The 15,092-nt window shown below is 40.2% G+C and overlaps 2 protein-coding genes and 1 long non-coding RNA gene across 9 annotated transcripts in view; 2 read left to right on the plus strand and 1 right to left on the minus strand.

Annotated features, from left to right (window-relative positions):
- Positions 1–15,092, plus strand: part of net1 (neuroepithelial cell transforming 1) — a 202,451-nt gene that overhangs the window by 109,041 nt on the left and 78,318 nt on the right. The gene's annotated exons all lie outside the window — the stretch shown is intronic.
- Positions 68–15,092, minus strand: part of mkln1 (muskelin 1, intracellular mediator containing kelch motifs) — a 32,077-nt gene continuing 17,052 nt past the window's right edge. For 5 of the 6 annotated variants that reach the window (XM_046071621.1, XM_046071620.1, XM_046071622.1 and 2 more), the window contains exons 11-18: positions 13,546–13,767; positions 13,228–13,357; positions 10,239–10,386; positions 9,485–9,599; positions 7,683–7,822; positions 7,285–7,387; positions 6,806–6,860; positions 68–5,635 (exon numbers count right to left, since the gene is read on the minus strand). In XM_046071621.1, the coding sequence (XP_045927577.1) occupies positions 5,514–5,635; positions 6,806–6,860; positions 7,285–7,387; positions 7,683–7,822; positions 9,485–9,599; positions 10,239–10,386; positions 13,228–13,357; positions 13,546–13,767 (1,035 nt within the window). In that variant the 3' untranslated portion in view covers positions 68–5,513. Of the gene's footprint in view, positions 5,636–6,339; positions 6,471–6,805; positions 6,861–7,284; positions 7,388–7,682; positions 7,823–9,484; positions 9,600–10,238; positions 10,387–13,227; positions 13,358–13,545; positions 13,768–15,092 lie in introns of all 6 variants that reach the window. The other variant, XR_006828472.1, reaches the window with a different exon arrangement.
- On the plus strand, positions 10,108–14,646 carry LOC123984642. Of its 2 annotated transcripts, XR_006828475.1 has the most exons (4): positions 10,108–10,141; positions 10,242–10,509; positions 13,258–13,309; positions 13,527–14,646. It is a non-coding gene; the product is annotated as an uncharacterized LOC123984642 (long non-coding RNA). The 2 variants fall into 2 exon arrangements; XR_006828474.1 differs by lacking the exon at positions 10,108–10,141 and having other exon boundaries at positions 10,152–10,509.

Consider the following 15,092-nt stretch of genomic DNA (forward strand, 5'->3'; position numbering starts at 1 on the left):
CCTGTTTGCTCAGCTGTTAGTAACACCCACACATGGTATGTAGGGGACAGAAACACAGAGAAAGGAGTTAAGAAAACCTGAACAAAATACAATCTTTATTCATTATATACATTACATACAATGCAATACTACAAGGCTTTCTACACATTCACTGTATCCACAGAGTAGTGCTCAATGATCTGAGAGTACCAGCCTTAAAACTCCCGAGTCCCACCCAGGGGTCAAGAGGAGGGCAAGATGGACAGAAAAGAAGGAAAACTGTAAAATAACATTCCATCCAGCAAACAAAAAAAAGAAAAGTAGCATTTGGCATTGAGGTGTTTTTTTTGTTGTCGTTTTACAAGGTGCTTTCAATTAGTCTTTCAAAGTTTTCTTCTGGCACAAATCAAACCTAAATGCTACAGCAAACATGATGAACCCAGAATATCATAAATAATACCTCACAGTATAGAATTTTCATTTTCTTAGCTATATGCATAATCTTTTTTGTTCTGTGGTGTCTTAAAAAAAAAAAAGAAAAATCACCAATCTGTTGACATTTAGTAGACATCAGGACAGAAGAGGCATGGGCAAACCATACATGAAAGAGACAACGCACATACCGTCTTCCTCCTCCAACAAAACAAACATTAACGCACAAAAACAACTGCGGTAAATTCTTACAGGTTTTACTTTCCTAGACTGATAAATTTAGCGAATCAAATGGTATCTGTCTGTGCAGCAGGGCACTCCTGTCACAGTAAACCACATCCTGAGGGGGTTTGACTTTTTATACACAACAGTGCTCTCTGTTGTGTTAATGTGCACATTGTAGATTTAAAACCAGGACAAAGCTATGAGGAAGTGACTTCATCAGAAACAGATCCACATTAGGTACATTAAGTGTAAAGCATTAAATAATTCCATTCAGACACGGTTTGTAAGAACAAGCTTATGCCTGACAGTTAAAAAGGACCAGAACCCAAATTTCAATTGCTACAAATCATGTATCCATAAAGGAATATATAGACATTTTGGGAAATACGTGTACCTGCTTCCTTGCTGCGTCAGATGAGAAGATTGACACCACTCTCATGCCTGTACTTTAAACAAAGCCATCGCCAACTTGTTATTTTTTTCCTCTACCTGACTTCAACAACTCTGCCCCTGACTGGCTAGTACTCGTTGCCTCCAGTGGTTAAGGTTAGCCAATCGGAGGCAGAGTAAGACTTGACACAAAGCTGGTGCATCAAGTAAGCGTTGTTGAAAAACCTGGTGGGGAAAAAAATAGCATCAACAGATGAGGAAAAGTGCTACCCTGGCTCGGTCCACAGGTACAAATATTCAACTACCAGCACCTAAAGCTTTACTAAGTTATATCTTGTTTGTTACAATGTGTACAAAAAAAATTAAAAGTCAACCAACCAACCACACAACAAACAAAAACTGTAAAAATTTAAAGAGTTTCTGTACCAGGCAGTGTAACTTCCTGAAGTCTTATAGTCACTGTGAGGTTATCAGGTGACCAGCAGAGACTCTGGGTTAATTAGTGAGATTTCGAAGGGTCAGTGTGCAGAATTTGTTATCTTTGGACTACGTTTCCAATCTTTGTGCTAACTGGCTGCTAGTTGTAGCTTCAGACACGAGGGTGGTATTGATCTTTTCAGCTAACTCTGTAAGAAAGTAAAAATGTCTCTTTCTCCAACATTACTGCCAACCACTTTCGAAGCATACTGTAGTTTCCCTTGCCTTAAGTAAATAGCATGTCTGGGTTTGTTTTATTATTTATTACTTTTCTAAAGTTGCAAGTCTGTGAATTAACTGAAACTAACAGTGGTCTGCAAGGCAGGAAACACACATGTAACATTATTCTTCCCCTTACAAATGAAAAGTTTCACACACAAGTAATTAAAGTCACTCATGCTCATGTTAATAAACTCAGAGTATGACCAGTAGCTAATGGTGTCTAATGTTGGCAAACTTTACTGTAGATTGATATTGCTGTGTAACTGGCATTACAAAGTCAGTTCACTGAATTGCTGACTCTTCTTTCTGGTGCTACTGTTAAATTTAGCTAAGCCCCGGTTTGTGTCTTTTGTGCATTAACATTACGTTTCAGTCACTGAACTAAGAATCTGATTTTCTGAAAAATAAATCACTGGTGAACTCTAAAAAACAGAGATGTTTTAACAATACTTATTTCTGTCTTCACAGTATTTCCAGAATTGTCAGACTCTTCTGTCTACCTGGATAGACAATATTTTGTCTCTGGATTTTTCAAAGATCAACATGCATTTCGGGAAAAAACGGATTCTTAGCTCTAGTGACTAGAATGTAATGATAATATATGAGAGACACAAACTTGTGCAGCAGTCAGGATGATCCTGTAATCGCCACTTGTGGCCACAGCAGCTGTAGTTGAGAAAATGTTACATTGGCTCTGACTTATCATGATATGGCCTTTCACCTGCAATACACCAGTATGGTCCTTTCACGTAAAAATAAGTGCAATAATTTAATTCACTGTCTTTAAAATGCCACTAAAGAGGGAATCATAATTTAACTACATGTCTGATCTTAAAGTCTCAGTAAGCATCTGTGGCTCAACAGTGAATTTCACTCCGATTAGAAATGTGATGCTCAAGTCAAAATAGTGTTAAACCTGAAAGATTTTTAAACAGACAAAGCATCTTTATACCCAACCCTCACGTTAAACTGACCTAATGATGTCATTTGCCTTCAGTGTTCATCAAGCTCAAAGATAGAAATAGTACTGTACATTACACACAAATTATGGACAAATTGTAGTTAACAGTCGTAGCGGATGTGCCAGGGATGACAAGTCATGTAGGGTTCTGATATATCACAGTTGTAAATGTAGGACTGGGAGAGACAATCATTTGTTGCCTTCACCTGACCAATGAACAATGAGTTAGCATCTGATTAAGAGTCATTCCAAAGTTACTGTGTTGGTAGCCGCCTTTGTGGAGTGTTCCCTTCTTCACTTACGACAGACAGTTGAACTACAAATCAGCAGCTTCTCACGCTTCCTATGGGCGTCAGTCAAGAATCATGTTGTCATTGTCATACATTACAAACACTCCGTCACCGTCTCTTCCTGAATAGTGTTCCTCAAGGGAGATTAAGAAGACCAAAGCAATCATTTTCCCCTAGTGTTCAGTTTCTGTAGGATGTGCAGCAAAGACTCGAGAGGCAGCAGTGTCTGGTAGACTTCTATTGAACGGGTCATAACAGCAGCCACGTCGGAGTCTGTTAACCATGGCCACTGATTCGGATTTGGCTGGCAGGTGTGGATTAACTTTTCACAACTGATCAGCATAACTGGAGACCAACAACTTCAGTGATTGGTGCAGACAGCCACAGTGAGGTTCAGCTAAAGACCTTGGAGATTAATGGTTATTTGCGTAAACCAATAAATTAGGACTAAAATGAAATGTAAATTTAAAAGTGTTTGATATACTTGTGAATCTGGATGTCCCGACCAACTAACAGCAGGATGAGGAAAGAGTCGCCTAGCAACACAAGCAGAGTTGTGGGATACAGGGAGTACATTTCACTGTACTACAAACAGAAATACAGGATCAACAAAACCAAGGGTCTACAGCCAGGTTCTGTGAGGCTGTACTTTGAAATGAATGCTAACACCAGCATGCTAACATGCTCACAATTATTATGCAAGCATATCGATGAGTAGCAGGTATTACATTTACCATTTTAATTAGTGTTAGCATGCTAACATTTGCTAAGAAAGCGCTGTATGAAAGGTCAGGAGATCAAAGTTTTTACAAATCATCCTGAGAGGGACCTGAATGTCCAAACCAATGTTGTGGTATTTCTGATATTTCAATAAGAAGCAACTATTTCAACCTCATGGTGGTGCTAGATAAATAGTCAGGGGATCACTAAAGATATAAGAATACATCTTCTTGGAACCATGAATGTCTGTAACAAATCTGGTGACAAAAAAAATCTAAAACATGTTGAGATATTTACTGAATAAGAGAAAACTCTGACCCACTGGTGGCATTAAATTGCCACCACGGACCAACAAAGTATTAGTGACTTTGAATAGCTGAAGCTAATTCCATGGCAATCCATCCACTAGATATTTTGAACAAACATCAACCTCATTGTGACACTACATCAGCAAGGTCAGGAGGATTCATCCTCGGGGAAGCATACACATTAGAAGCAAATTTCACCCATTAATTAAATCACACTGACAGAACATGCTGTCAACACACTGACAAACAGACCTAACACCTTTCCCCACTTAATTGTTAAACTGGATTTCTGACCCCAGCACTTTATTCAAATAAAAATTCTTCCCAATATGTAATAATGACTATTAAATGTAGAGCTAGAAAGTTACTCTATGGGGGACCCTGACCTTTTGATGAAGAGGGACAAAAAGATCCAGGACATAATCTCTTCAATCCAAAAAAAAGTCCTATATGTGTATTTACATATTCTGTACACCATTTGACCACCACACACAGTCCATTAATTACTGAGGAAAACAAGTTCAAAACTTCACTGCGTGGCTCCTGTAAAGCCAAATTTAACAGCCAGTTTTACAGGGATGACAACCAAAAACAAACAAACAAAAAAAAGAAGAAGGTATAATTAGATATATATTAAATGTTATCTCATAGAATCATTCCTCTATTGTTCCTACAACACTATTACATTTTTTGACTATGTCTGCCTCTGCATGGCTGTCACAATCATAAATAGGGGCATATGTTACAGAAAAACAAGCTAACCAAATCATCAAAATGAAAGTTTACATGACATTTTGGAAGTAAAGATACTGAACTGTTACCCAAAGATCAACAGAGCTAGTAGCTGTGGAGAGTGGTTTCACGGATCATAGTCACCCCGTCCTGTCTTCCAATAAATTAACACCCCGGGAATCTAAACTTAACAATTGGCCTGAACAGACATCATCTCATCATCGTTCTGCTCCAAACATGTGGATGGATGCCTGTGGTCGTCTGCGTGGGCGTTTGCGGAGGTACAAAGCACAAATCCAACACTTAAAAGAAAAAAATCTATGAAAAAATAAAAGACTGTCTGCAAATCCTCTTTTTTTGGCCTTAGCTTTTCTGGGGACAAAAATAAAGTGAAGAGGAAAAACACAAGCAATGTTTTGGCGTTTAGAGGGGCTTTACGTGCTCCAAGAAATGTTCATCAGCAACAAAATAAAAAACAAAGGGATGTATATCTTGGGAAATGTAAAAGACACACCTCAGGACGTGGAGTTTCGCTCTTATCCAAACAACACAGTGCTTTGTTTATGTGGGTGTTCAGGACCCTCACCATCAGGCAACGCAGTTTGTGTCAGCAGGCGGTTCCAGATGAAGTGTAATCCCACCAGCAGGCTTCAGGAATAGAAAAATAACTGGTCTATGTTACCTCCATCCCATCAGGTGCGTGAATGGAAAGGTGTTCAGCCAGTCCAGTGTGTGAGGCGATAGGGGGAGGGGTGGTTGTGTCAGAGGTGGGAGGGGCTAGAGCGTGATGAGGTCTACCAGGTTGCCCTTGGGCGGGGTCATGCTGTCCGGGAAGAAGTTGACAAGCGTGTCAAAGAGCTGCGTCCGCTGAGCGTACGTCTGGTCTACGTCTGAGAAACCTGAAATGAGAGGAGAGGGAGAAGAAAGTGAGTGGACTGATAATTTGTTAAGTTTTGACAAGTGTAAATGTGTAAAATATGAACTGGAGATGTCAGTCAGTGTGTCAGGTACTGCTATAAACTAGACAGAAACAGCTCATCAGCATCTTAGAGACGCTATTTTTACAGACAAGTACACTCCCAAATACAGCAAATATTTACTTTTTGTCTTCTTTCGCTTTAACTGATTTTCAATGTTTCCCAGAATGCATTTTAACAACCCAAAGAATGGTGGAGAACAATAGAGTTAATGTTAGCATGCTTACATAACGCTTACAGCTGAGGCTAATGGTCTTTGTCTGTTGTTTGTTTGTCCCAGTTTTGTGGGTTTGTGGTCATAAACCCAGGTATTGTAAAGTAAAGCCCTGATGATGGTGCTGGATAAAAATTTAGAAGATGACCAAAGTTGTTACAATTCCTCCTTAGGGGACCATGAATGTCTGAGCCAAATATCATGCAATTCATCTAATCGTTGTCAAGAAATTTCACTCAAAAGACAGAGATGTGAACCTCGTGTTCGAGAAAAAGTCATCACCAAAGTCAGTAAGATGCTTATTCATATGCACTTTTTATTGAAACTGTGTCAGAGAGGTTAAATTAAGTTGAATGAATGCTGACACAGATAAAACTTGGCGGGATGTGGGGGAGAAAATGTGTATAATCACCTGAAAACCTGTTGTAAGAACAGGAGGGTGAGGGAAATCAGCTGGTTGCAATCTGCAACCTCACCACTAGATGCCACTAATTCCAACACACTGGTTCTTCAAGCTTCATAAACGTAGCAATGGATTTCCTTCTGTTGGACTTCTGAACATCAGTGCCAAATGGTGATGTAGACAGGAAGCACATGGCTCCGAATGTTGATGCTTACTACTGATGTTTTAGATCAACCAAAAAACCTTTAACAAACTATGATTGGTCAATTACCCACAGGAACAGGAAAAGGACATGGCCACTTACTTTATTGATGAAGGTTTGCTTCAAACTGAAGCATCCTCCATCTGACATGTTAAAATACTTCAGGCAGCGCTTGGTTTATTTCAGAGGCGGTGAATACTGAACATCATTGAATTCTTGTTCCTATCTTGACATACATGAGCTGTTTTGCATGAAAACAAATTAGTCTCTTACCCAGGGGGATGAAGTCAGAGCTGGACTTGAAGAGTGCTGAGGGCAGAAGCTGGAACTGAAACACAGCACACAGTGTCTGAGTCACTTTAACAGTAGACAGCCCTGAATATACAAACAGCCAGGCTGCTCTAATGCTCGGCATACAAAGGAAGGCAGAATATACCTACTGATCACACATCCATCTGGAATTACAGCTCTGACTTATGCAAAATTCATCAACCAAGACTAACTCGTTTACACCAGCTCTCTTACACACCTATCCCTCGCTTCCCATTTTCTCCATATTATTGTTCTCCCCATTTGTGTTCTTCTTTTCATCTCTCTACATTTCTCTTTCATCTCTTTTTCCTGTCTTCTCTACCTTCTCTCATGATTTTTGTTCTTTTAGCCAAGAACATCACAAAAAACCCAAACAAACTCTAAATTGAAAAACAAACGAATATTGAAATAAAAGTATGCACGTAAGACAAAACCAGTACCTCTTTTGTCTCATCGGGGTCTGTGTGGTCCACTGTCAGTGAAAGGTCGTTCTGCAGGTATTTGAGTGCACTTAGAGGCTCTGACTGGGCTTTCTCCTCGAACCTGGCCAATCAAAAACACACTGATGGTAAACATTACATGTGTGCAATTGAGGCGGCAGTTACAACAAAAAAACACTAGATGGCAACAGATGCCAAGCAGAGAGGACCTCGGTACTCAGGTTTCCCATCATCACGTCTTATATTAAGATTTGTATCATGACATTTTTTACTCCTTTGAAATTCACAATCTGTAAATTAATGTCAGTACAGACATTGATTACAGTGCATCAGTAAAAGATAGTACATGTCAGAAGTGGTGGTTGGAGAAGCTGCTGGAATTTAAAAAAGTTACAGACCTGTATTTCCTGATGAGGTATCTGCAGTGGCGGAGCAGGTACTCCTTGGAGGGCCGACACAGTTTGAGGGACCAGAAGTCATCCAGGCGCATCTTGGGAGAACACGACTTCCCGGGGTTTCCACCAAACAGGTAATGCACCTAGAAACACAGAGGAAATACACACAGTTAATACACTCTTAATACACACAAACCTAAAAACACAGGATACATACTAAACTAAATCCAAGAAAATGCATATTGCTAAACATGCACAACTTTTATTTTATCTTCAGTAAAATTGGATGGCTGTGCACTTTGAGTGTTGCATAATGTTTGATCTTCTTTCCACATTTACATCAAACCAACCCACAGTCAAGAGTTTGTTTTGATTAATGCGGCCACAATATACATTTGTGAAAGACTGCAGTTCCATCCAAACTTTTTTTTTTAAACGTATGGGGCAATGTCAAATACTTTTTAAGTCAGTCCTTTTTTATGGATTCTTCTGATTTGATCATTTTTGCAAGAAATATTGGAGAAAACAACACTCTTTTACAAAAACTGTACTAGAAATTGCGATTTCAAAGAATGTGATTGGCTAATCGTGAAGACGGTGATTAAAATGTAGGTTAATTATACAGCGCGTCTGACCCGTTTTAAACAGTGATGCAGTTACAGATTCATTCTGTTCTCATCCTTATGTGACAGATCTGCTCACCAATCACAAGCGTCATGCGCCTCCTGTTACGGTCCTACTCACCAATCAGAGCGGACACAGGGTGTGTACATTTTACAACAAATGAAAGCTGAGGAAAACATGGGATAATAGCGCCAGCCGAACCGACACCGTAGCGGCTGTGCCACTGCATTGTCCCACGTCAACTCACACTGAAGTTTTTCAGCAACAGAGCGTTTAGCCTACACGTTGTTGTTATTTTGTCATTATGTGTGCTTCAACTACAGATAACAGCTCTCTGTGAGCCCGTTCCATTCCGCTCTCTGCAGGCTAACATTAAAGCATTTCAGAATGAGAGCGTTTTGCCAGTCTGATTTTGCTGACTTGTTCAGATTTTGCTTATTTGTTCAGTTGTCCTTGTGCTTCTACCGTGGTTAAGTAGGCTATGTAGTTAAATTGTTTCTATTTTTTGTCTGTTTTAATGTTGATGTGCGATCTGCAAATTTTTAAAATCAACCGGATTCTCTATGCCGTTCTGGGTATGACTTCCTGCTTGGTTCATCTGCTCTGTACTGCTTGACGTGGCTTCAGTCAAAAATAGACTGGCAGTGAATATTAAATTTTAGCATAACCTCAATAAAAAAGAAAATTGCAAATCTAATCATAATCACAATATCTGGCAGGAAAATTGCAGTTACATTTTTTCCCCCAAATCGTTCAGACCTAAACTGTACTATATGGATAGTTGAATTTGTGTTTTTTCTTCTGATCTTAAGACCTCAAATTTTAGGAGAATTTTTGTCTCAACTCCATCCTCTCCATAATTTTAACACTTCTCACTCTTAAATCACAAGGAGGCTGACTGTAAAGTGCCTCCCTCTTCTGACATTGTTTCTGCAGTGCTAATGAGAGAAAAACGTTAATTTATGGTGTTGATGTAACAGAAGACAGCTATGATCAAAAGGGAAAGGCAGGTGTGTGAATAAACAGCTCACGAGGAGACGTGTTAACTCAGCGCAGCAGGAATACAAATCTGAGAAAGCTGAGCTGCAGCTCGCCTTCAAAAAATGTTTTGGAGTGTTACTATTTGAGTGTTTGTCACGAAATCTGTGTGATAGTGTAATAAATAAGAGTGTGTGTGTTACCTTGTGCAACTCATCATAGACCAGCTGGTGTGCAAAGCGTGGACACGGCTCCTCCTCCTGCAGAGCCTTGCTCGGGTTTTCTTTTACCGCCTGATCGTTCTTATATACACATGACCTGAGCAGGAACACACACAGCAAAATAAAGAGCAGGGGGAAGGAACTTTACATTAGTGACGAGAAAAAAAACAAAAAAAAAAAACAAAAACACACACACTTCTTGAAGCCCTCAAAGAAAAGCTGTTAAACAATTACAGCTCGTTGCACACGCACACACACACGCACACACACACACACACACACACACACACACACACACACACACAGCTGGCAAGTGTCTCACTGATTTATTTCACCGGACACTAAGTACAAGAACAGCCACTGAAATCAATGTACCGGAACAGTGAGGGCTGCAGCCTCACAGCCTGTTCTTTCACAACCACCGATACAAAATATGACGTGCACATACATGCACATTAACACAAAGAGAACATGTAGTTCCCTGGTGGAGGGCTGAGAGGTCAGGAGATGCTTTGAAATGCAACACTGTGCTGTGTTGACATTTGTATAAATATGTTGACGTGAGAGAGTGTGCGTGTTCTTTGCATGCATGCACTCCGTTATCTATTGTGGTGAAGATCGTAGCTACAAAGAGCTCGTGTGTGTGAAAGTATTTCCTGCGTGTGCACTCTCTTTTTGTTGCTGCGGTGTTGATCACAGAACACCCTGTGTGTTAATCTCTCATTCTCTCTCCTACCAGTTGTTGCGGGCAATGTCGTAGATCCAGAAGGAGTTGCGGACATTCTCCTCGCGTTTGTCCTTGTCTTTGCTGAGGCCCGACAGGACGTGGATCTCATTGAGCTCGGGGTCTATGGTTGCTCGCTGGGTAAAGCCCGTCATCGGCACTGTGGAGGCAAAAACAACAAATGAACAGGGAGGTCAACTGAGAAATAAAAACAAACATTCACTCCGCCAGCAGATCTGATTCAGCAGAGATAAGAATATGGCCAAGGTCAGACGTTATTCAGGTCAGTAACAAGCATGCATGAAAATATTCAAACTCAGGCCTGGGATTGATAAGGTCCAAAAATAATAAAAAAACTTTCTTCTCCTCAAAATGAAATGTATGATAAAGAAAACTACTGCACAACACGCCGTCATGGCAACAAGGTCCAGCATAGATAGAGTTAACAGTATGCAAATGTAGCCAGGTGTGATGGAGAAACGCTGACACACACTGCTGCTCTCCTGTGATTACAGCAGGCCTGAGACCTGTGGGTAGAGGAAGGAACAACAAATGACATGAGAGAGCGTTTCATTTCCTGTGCAGGTCAGCAATTAGACCAATTCCAGCATTCCCGGGACTGAAAGCCTCTAATAAATTACAGATAGCATGTAAACAGTGTATGTGCGCAGGGCTCAAACGCTAATTATTAGCCATTGATTTGTTTATTAGAAACCTAATCCAGCCTCAACTTCTCTCTAATAAATAATATACCAATGGCTCAGCACAGCACGAACATGTTAAAGACTAGTGATTCCATTTTCAGCAGTCAAAGTGAAGTACTCCATATACTGTAGCATTTTACCTTAAGCATAAATAGTGCACACTGATGAGAAAGCACAATAACCAAGAAATTCTGTATGCTCTGCAGTCAGCTGACTCAGCATTAGAACTGCATCTCGGCTGGGAGAAACTGCTGCTGCTTTACATTCAGCAAAATGAGGAGAAATAATATATATATTTTTTTTAATTGTATTTTACATTAACAATTATTAATTACATTTGTGACACTATATTGATTTAATTTTTCGATGTATTCTCTATCAATATAATGCACAGTATATTGATATTGTTAGGGTTATAAGTCTGTCAAACATTTGACACAAAACCTTGTTTCCATAATTTGAACTGTTGGCCTCTTTATTTCACCAGTTCTTGCAAAGGGTTAATCTATTATACTGAACTTCAAATGTTACACTCAAGGCAAGTGTCTAATCCACTGCACCATTACAACCTTTCTATAATAATTATTTTGTATTAATTTTTTACTAAACTTCAACAGCTAAATGTGCAACATGCATCTTGAAATAATTGAGTCTATAACTAAATAATATAATTACTAACTTTCAAATTAGTTCAGTAGAAGTTAATAGATTATTTTTAATGAATAAGAGACAGCAGCAAAGGTTGTTGAACGATCGCGACAGTTTCATGGGAACGCGCCAGTTACACGGAAGCCGTTGCCGTGGTTACCTTGCGGAGCACTTGTTTGCCTGTTTGTTGATGAGGAGCGCAGAGCGACCCCGCGGGTCCAAGCCGACTGAAAAGGCCTTATATAAACCCTGTCACAACCATTCACAAGAAATTAATTTATAACGTGCCAAAACCTTTAACATAAGGACGACTTAAAAAGCAACCATTCATACAGCAAAGTGTAGGCTATATGAGTGATCTATTGACAACAAAGTCAAAGTAAACATTAGATAGACCTACCCCATAACAAGCAATTATCAAAACATCCCCAATTTATCTGATCCTTATTGTCTACTCAGTGTTGGAAAAATATAGTTATTGCCTACTAGTTAGCATAGCTTAAAAAAAGTAGTAGCTAACGTTACTCTACTTACTACTGGGTGATATAACGCCACTCTTTCCCTATGAGTCCAAGCATCACTGGCAGCAGCAACCGGAGTTTCTTTCTGAGTTTCACATTGCTGTGTTGCTTTAGCTGATGCTTCAATTAGCCTAAGTATAAATGTAGAATTGTTCACGGTCAGAAACTTTTTGCTGGTCGCACAAAGTTTACAACGGAGGACAATGTTCTTTGTGTCTTAGACTGCGACACAATAATGGCAATAACGTTAACCCCCCCCCCTCCCTTTTTAAATTACAGATCTGCATGATTCATGTGGGTCAAATTTTCACGTCAGAAAATCCAGAATTCTGGATTAATCCAGAAAAAATAAATAAAAATAATCCCATCCCTGTACACTGTGCTTCCACTGCGGGGCAACGTGACAACATGTCATTAACTACAGGGATATCACCTAAATCAGTTTAGTTTGACTAAAACTGCCAGCTGAGATAAGGACAGACGGCAGGGCGACAGACGTCAGATCTCCCACACAAAAGGCTGGGGTTACAGGTCAGCACATGAAGACTAACAGGACGACATGCTGCTGCAGTGTTGAGCCCGGCCTGAGCCACGGCACACATCAACATGTGACACTAATTATGAGAGAGAACTGTTTGGACTTGCTGCTTCCTTCCTGCCAAAATACACACTGTTCTTTCTTGCTGTCTCTCTTTACACAAATTCCAGTTTCTCTCAGATTCTCTCTCCCTGCCTGGCTCTGGCAGGACAGAGGTGAACGGTCAGCAAACAGAGGTCTATTTATACTGTGATTGAGGTGGAGCTGTGTTTCAGGGCAGGAAGTGCCTCACCTCAGCCGGAGCTTTTTAAGCAGCAACTCTGTCACCTCTCCTCTGACAGAGGCAGAGAAGCCAACAAACACACAGAGCCCATTCCACTCCGGACGCAGCAGCAGAAATGGCTGCCATATTCATAGGTTGTTTATTTTGTCTGATAAAGCCATAGGTTTTAAAGGATAGGCGTTAAACAATACCCATGAGGCTACAGTGCAGCTACGTCAAAACACTCAACCACAGGAGTCAGGTGGTGGCAGAAATTCCTGGACGACGTCAGGTGTATTTTTTGTAAATTAGTTCTTGTTAATCTTACCCATTCCTGAGTCCTTCTTTGTGCCATCAGATATGATCTCTACATGGTCCCCATCCACATCATAGCTGAAGAAATCATTGAGGTAAGTCTTTGACCTCTGACCTCCAAACACGTACAGACAGCGGTTTCTCTATTAAAAGGAGAAGAGTGGTAGTGAGGTACAGGAAACACAGAATGGAAAAATAAAAAAGGAGAAATAGACAAGTAATGATTAAGATTCAACGTAATAGTACATGGTATTAATTGATAACGCAGGATTACCTTCACAGCAATAGAAATAACCCAAAATGTGTATTCAGACAGGCAGACTGGACTCACAGTGTGGAAAAGCATGCAGTGTCCGATGCGGGACTGGACATCCTCTGGGCCAGCGTTACACGAGTCTTCCCGTAAGAGGCTCCAAGTTCCAGCCTGGCAGTGGTAGGCGTACAGGCCGCTGAACTGAGGCTCTGACGTCCGACTGTCCTCCACACTGCCGTTACATGTCAGGATGCGACCGCCAAACGTGTAGATCATGTGCTTCTCAGAGTCCATGCACATCTGCAGGAAGATCAGGGAGCAGAGGACAAGAGATGGAGGAAACAGGAAGTGTGAGAGTTCAGAAAGGTTCCAGGAGGAAGCAAAAGGGCAGCAGGATGACTTTCGTATTTTCACTGTGTGTGTGAAAGGATTGAACAGAGGTATCGACTTTATTTACTTAATTCATGAATGCTGGTGCACTTTAAAATAAAAGAAAGTTTTTAGACAATATATGGGAGTGATGGCAACCTCGTAGAAGCAACACAATGCTTATCTAGTCTCTCTGTCAAGGTTTAGTTACAATTCTGGACTAATGGAAAGCAATGGACTAACATTAACTATTGATTAAATATTGAATTTAAAATTAATTGACTGGAATAATTACCAGACAGCAGTACTCAGTGTTATATTTTATTATTTTCAAATGTTATATTTTCGACAATTTCTTATTTATGTTAATATTAATTTATCTTAAGATTGTATAGAAAGTTTTTTCTAATATTCTTTGTAGAGCTGTGCCATATGACGATATCTATGGTTTGACAGTAGAAAAACTATCGTTTACAATTATGCTCCATCGTTTATTTCGTTGTGTTGCAAATTCCACACTTTACAGTAATATTTAGTGAGGGGGCGGCGCTTTGCACCGCAGTGAAGTTAGCTTCACGTTGGACTTCAACATCTATTGAATGTCTAACGTAAAACTAATATCCAACTTGAAACTAACTTCACTGCGGCCCGTTCTTCCACACGTGCCGGTGTTGCAGAAAGAAATTTGCATTTAAAGTAATGGACGAGCCACACAACACTATCCAGCAGTGCCAGTCATGATGTGTGTGTCAGTCAGGAAACGTTAAATGACTTGCCCACGAATAAACAGCTTTCTTTCTAGTTCGCCAAGACATGCTGTTGTTGTGATGTTAGCTGTAGCAGCAGGAGAGCTGTGTTGCTTGGCTGCTCTGGGACCGTCTCGTCCTCCCATGTTAGCTTTGCAGCAACAAGTACCATGACATATGTTTGTCTTGGTATTGGATTTTTTCTGAATCGCTTACGTTACCCCAGCTTTATACAGGAATCCTGAAGTGAAATTCAAAACCTTTTTAGGACCTTTTCAAGACCTTTTCAACATATTTTAAGACTGCCACGCCACTTAGCTGTAACCGATTAAATCAGCCACACACCTTTAAAAGGGACATTTTTGAGGTTGAGGTTGCATTCACCAACTTTCTCAGTTGCCTATAAACAGCCTGTATGAGCAAACAGTTTTCTATATAAAGGACTGGTCAGATTTCCTGCGAAAAGCAACTGTCTTACACAGGTTATGACGTTTATGTACGCAATATTAC

The sequence above is a fragment of the Micropterus dolomieu genome, linkage group LG16, assembly GCF_021292245.1.
Source record: "Micropterus dolomieu isolate WLL.071019.BEF.003 ecotype Adirondacks linkage group LG16, ASM2129224v1, whole genome shotgun sequence".
Lineage (NCBI taxonomy): Eukaryota > Metazoa > Chordata > Actinopteri > Centrarchiformes > Centrarchidae > Micropterus > Micropterus dolomieu.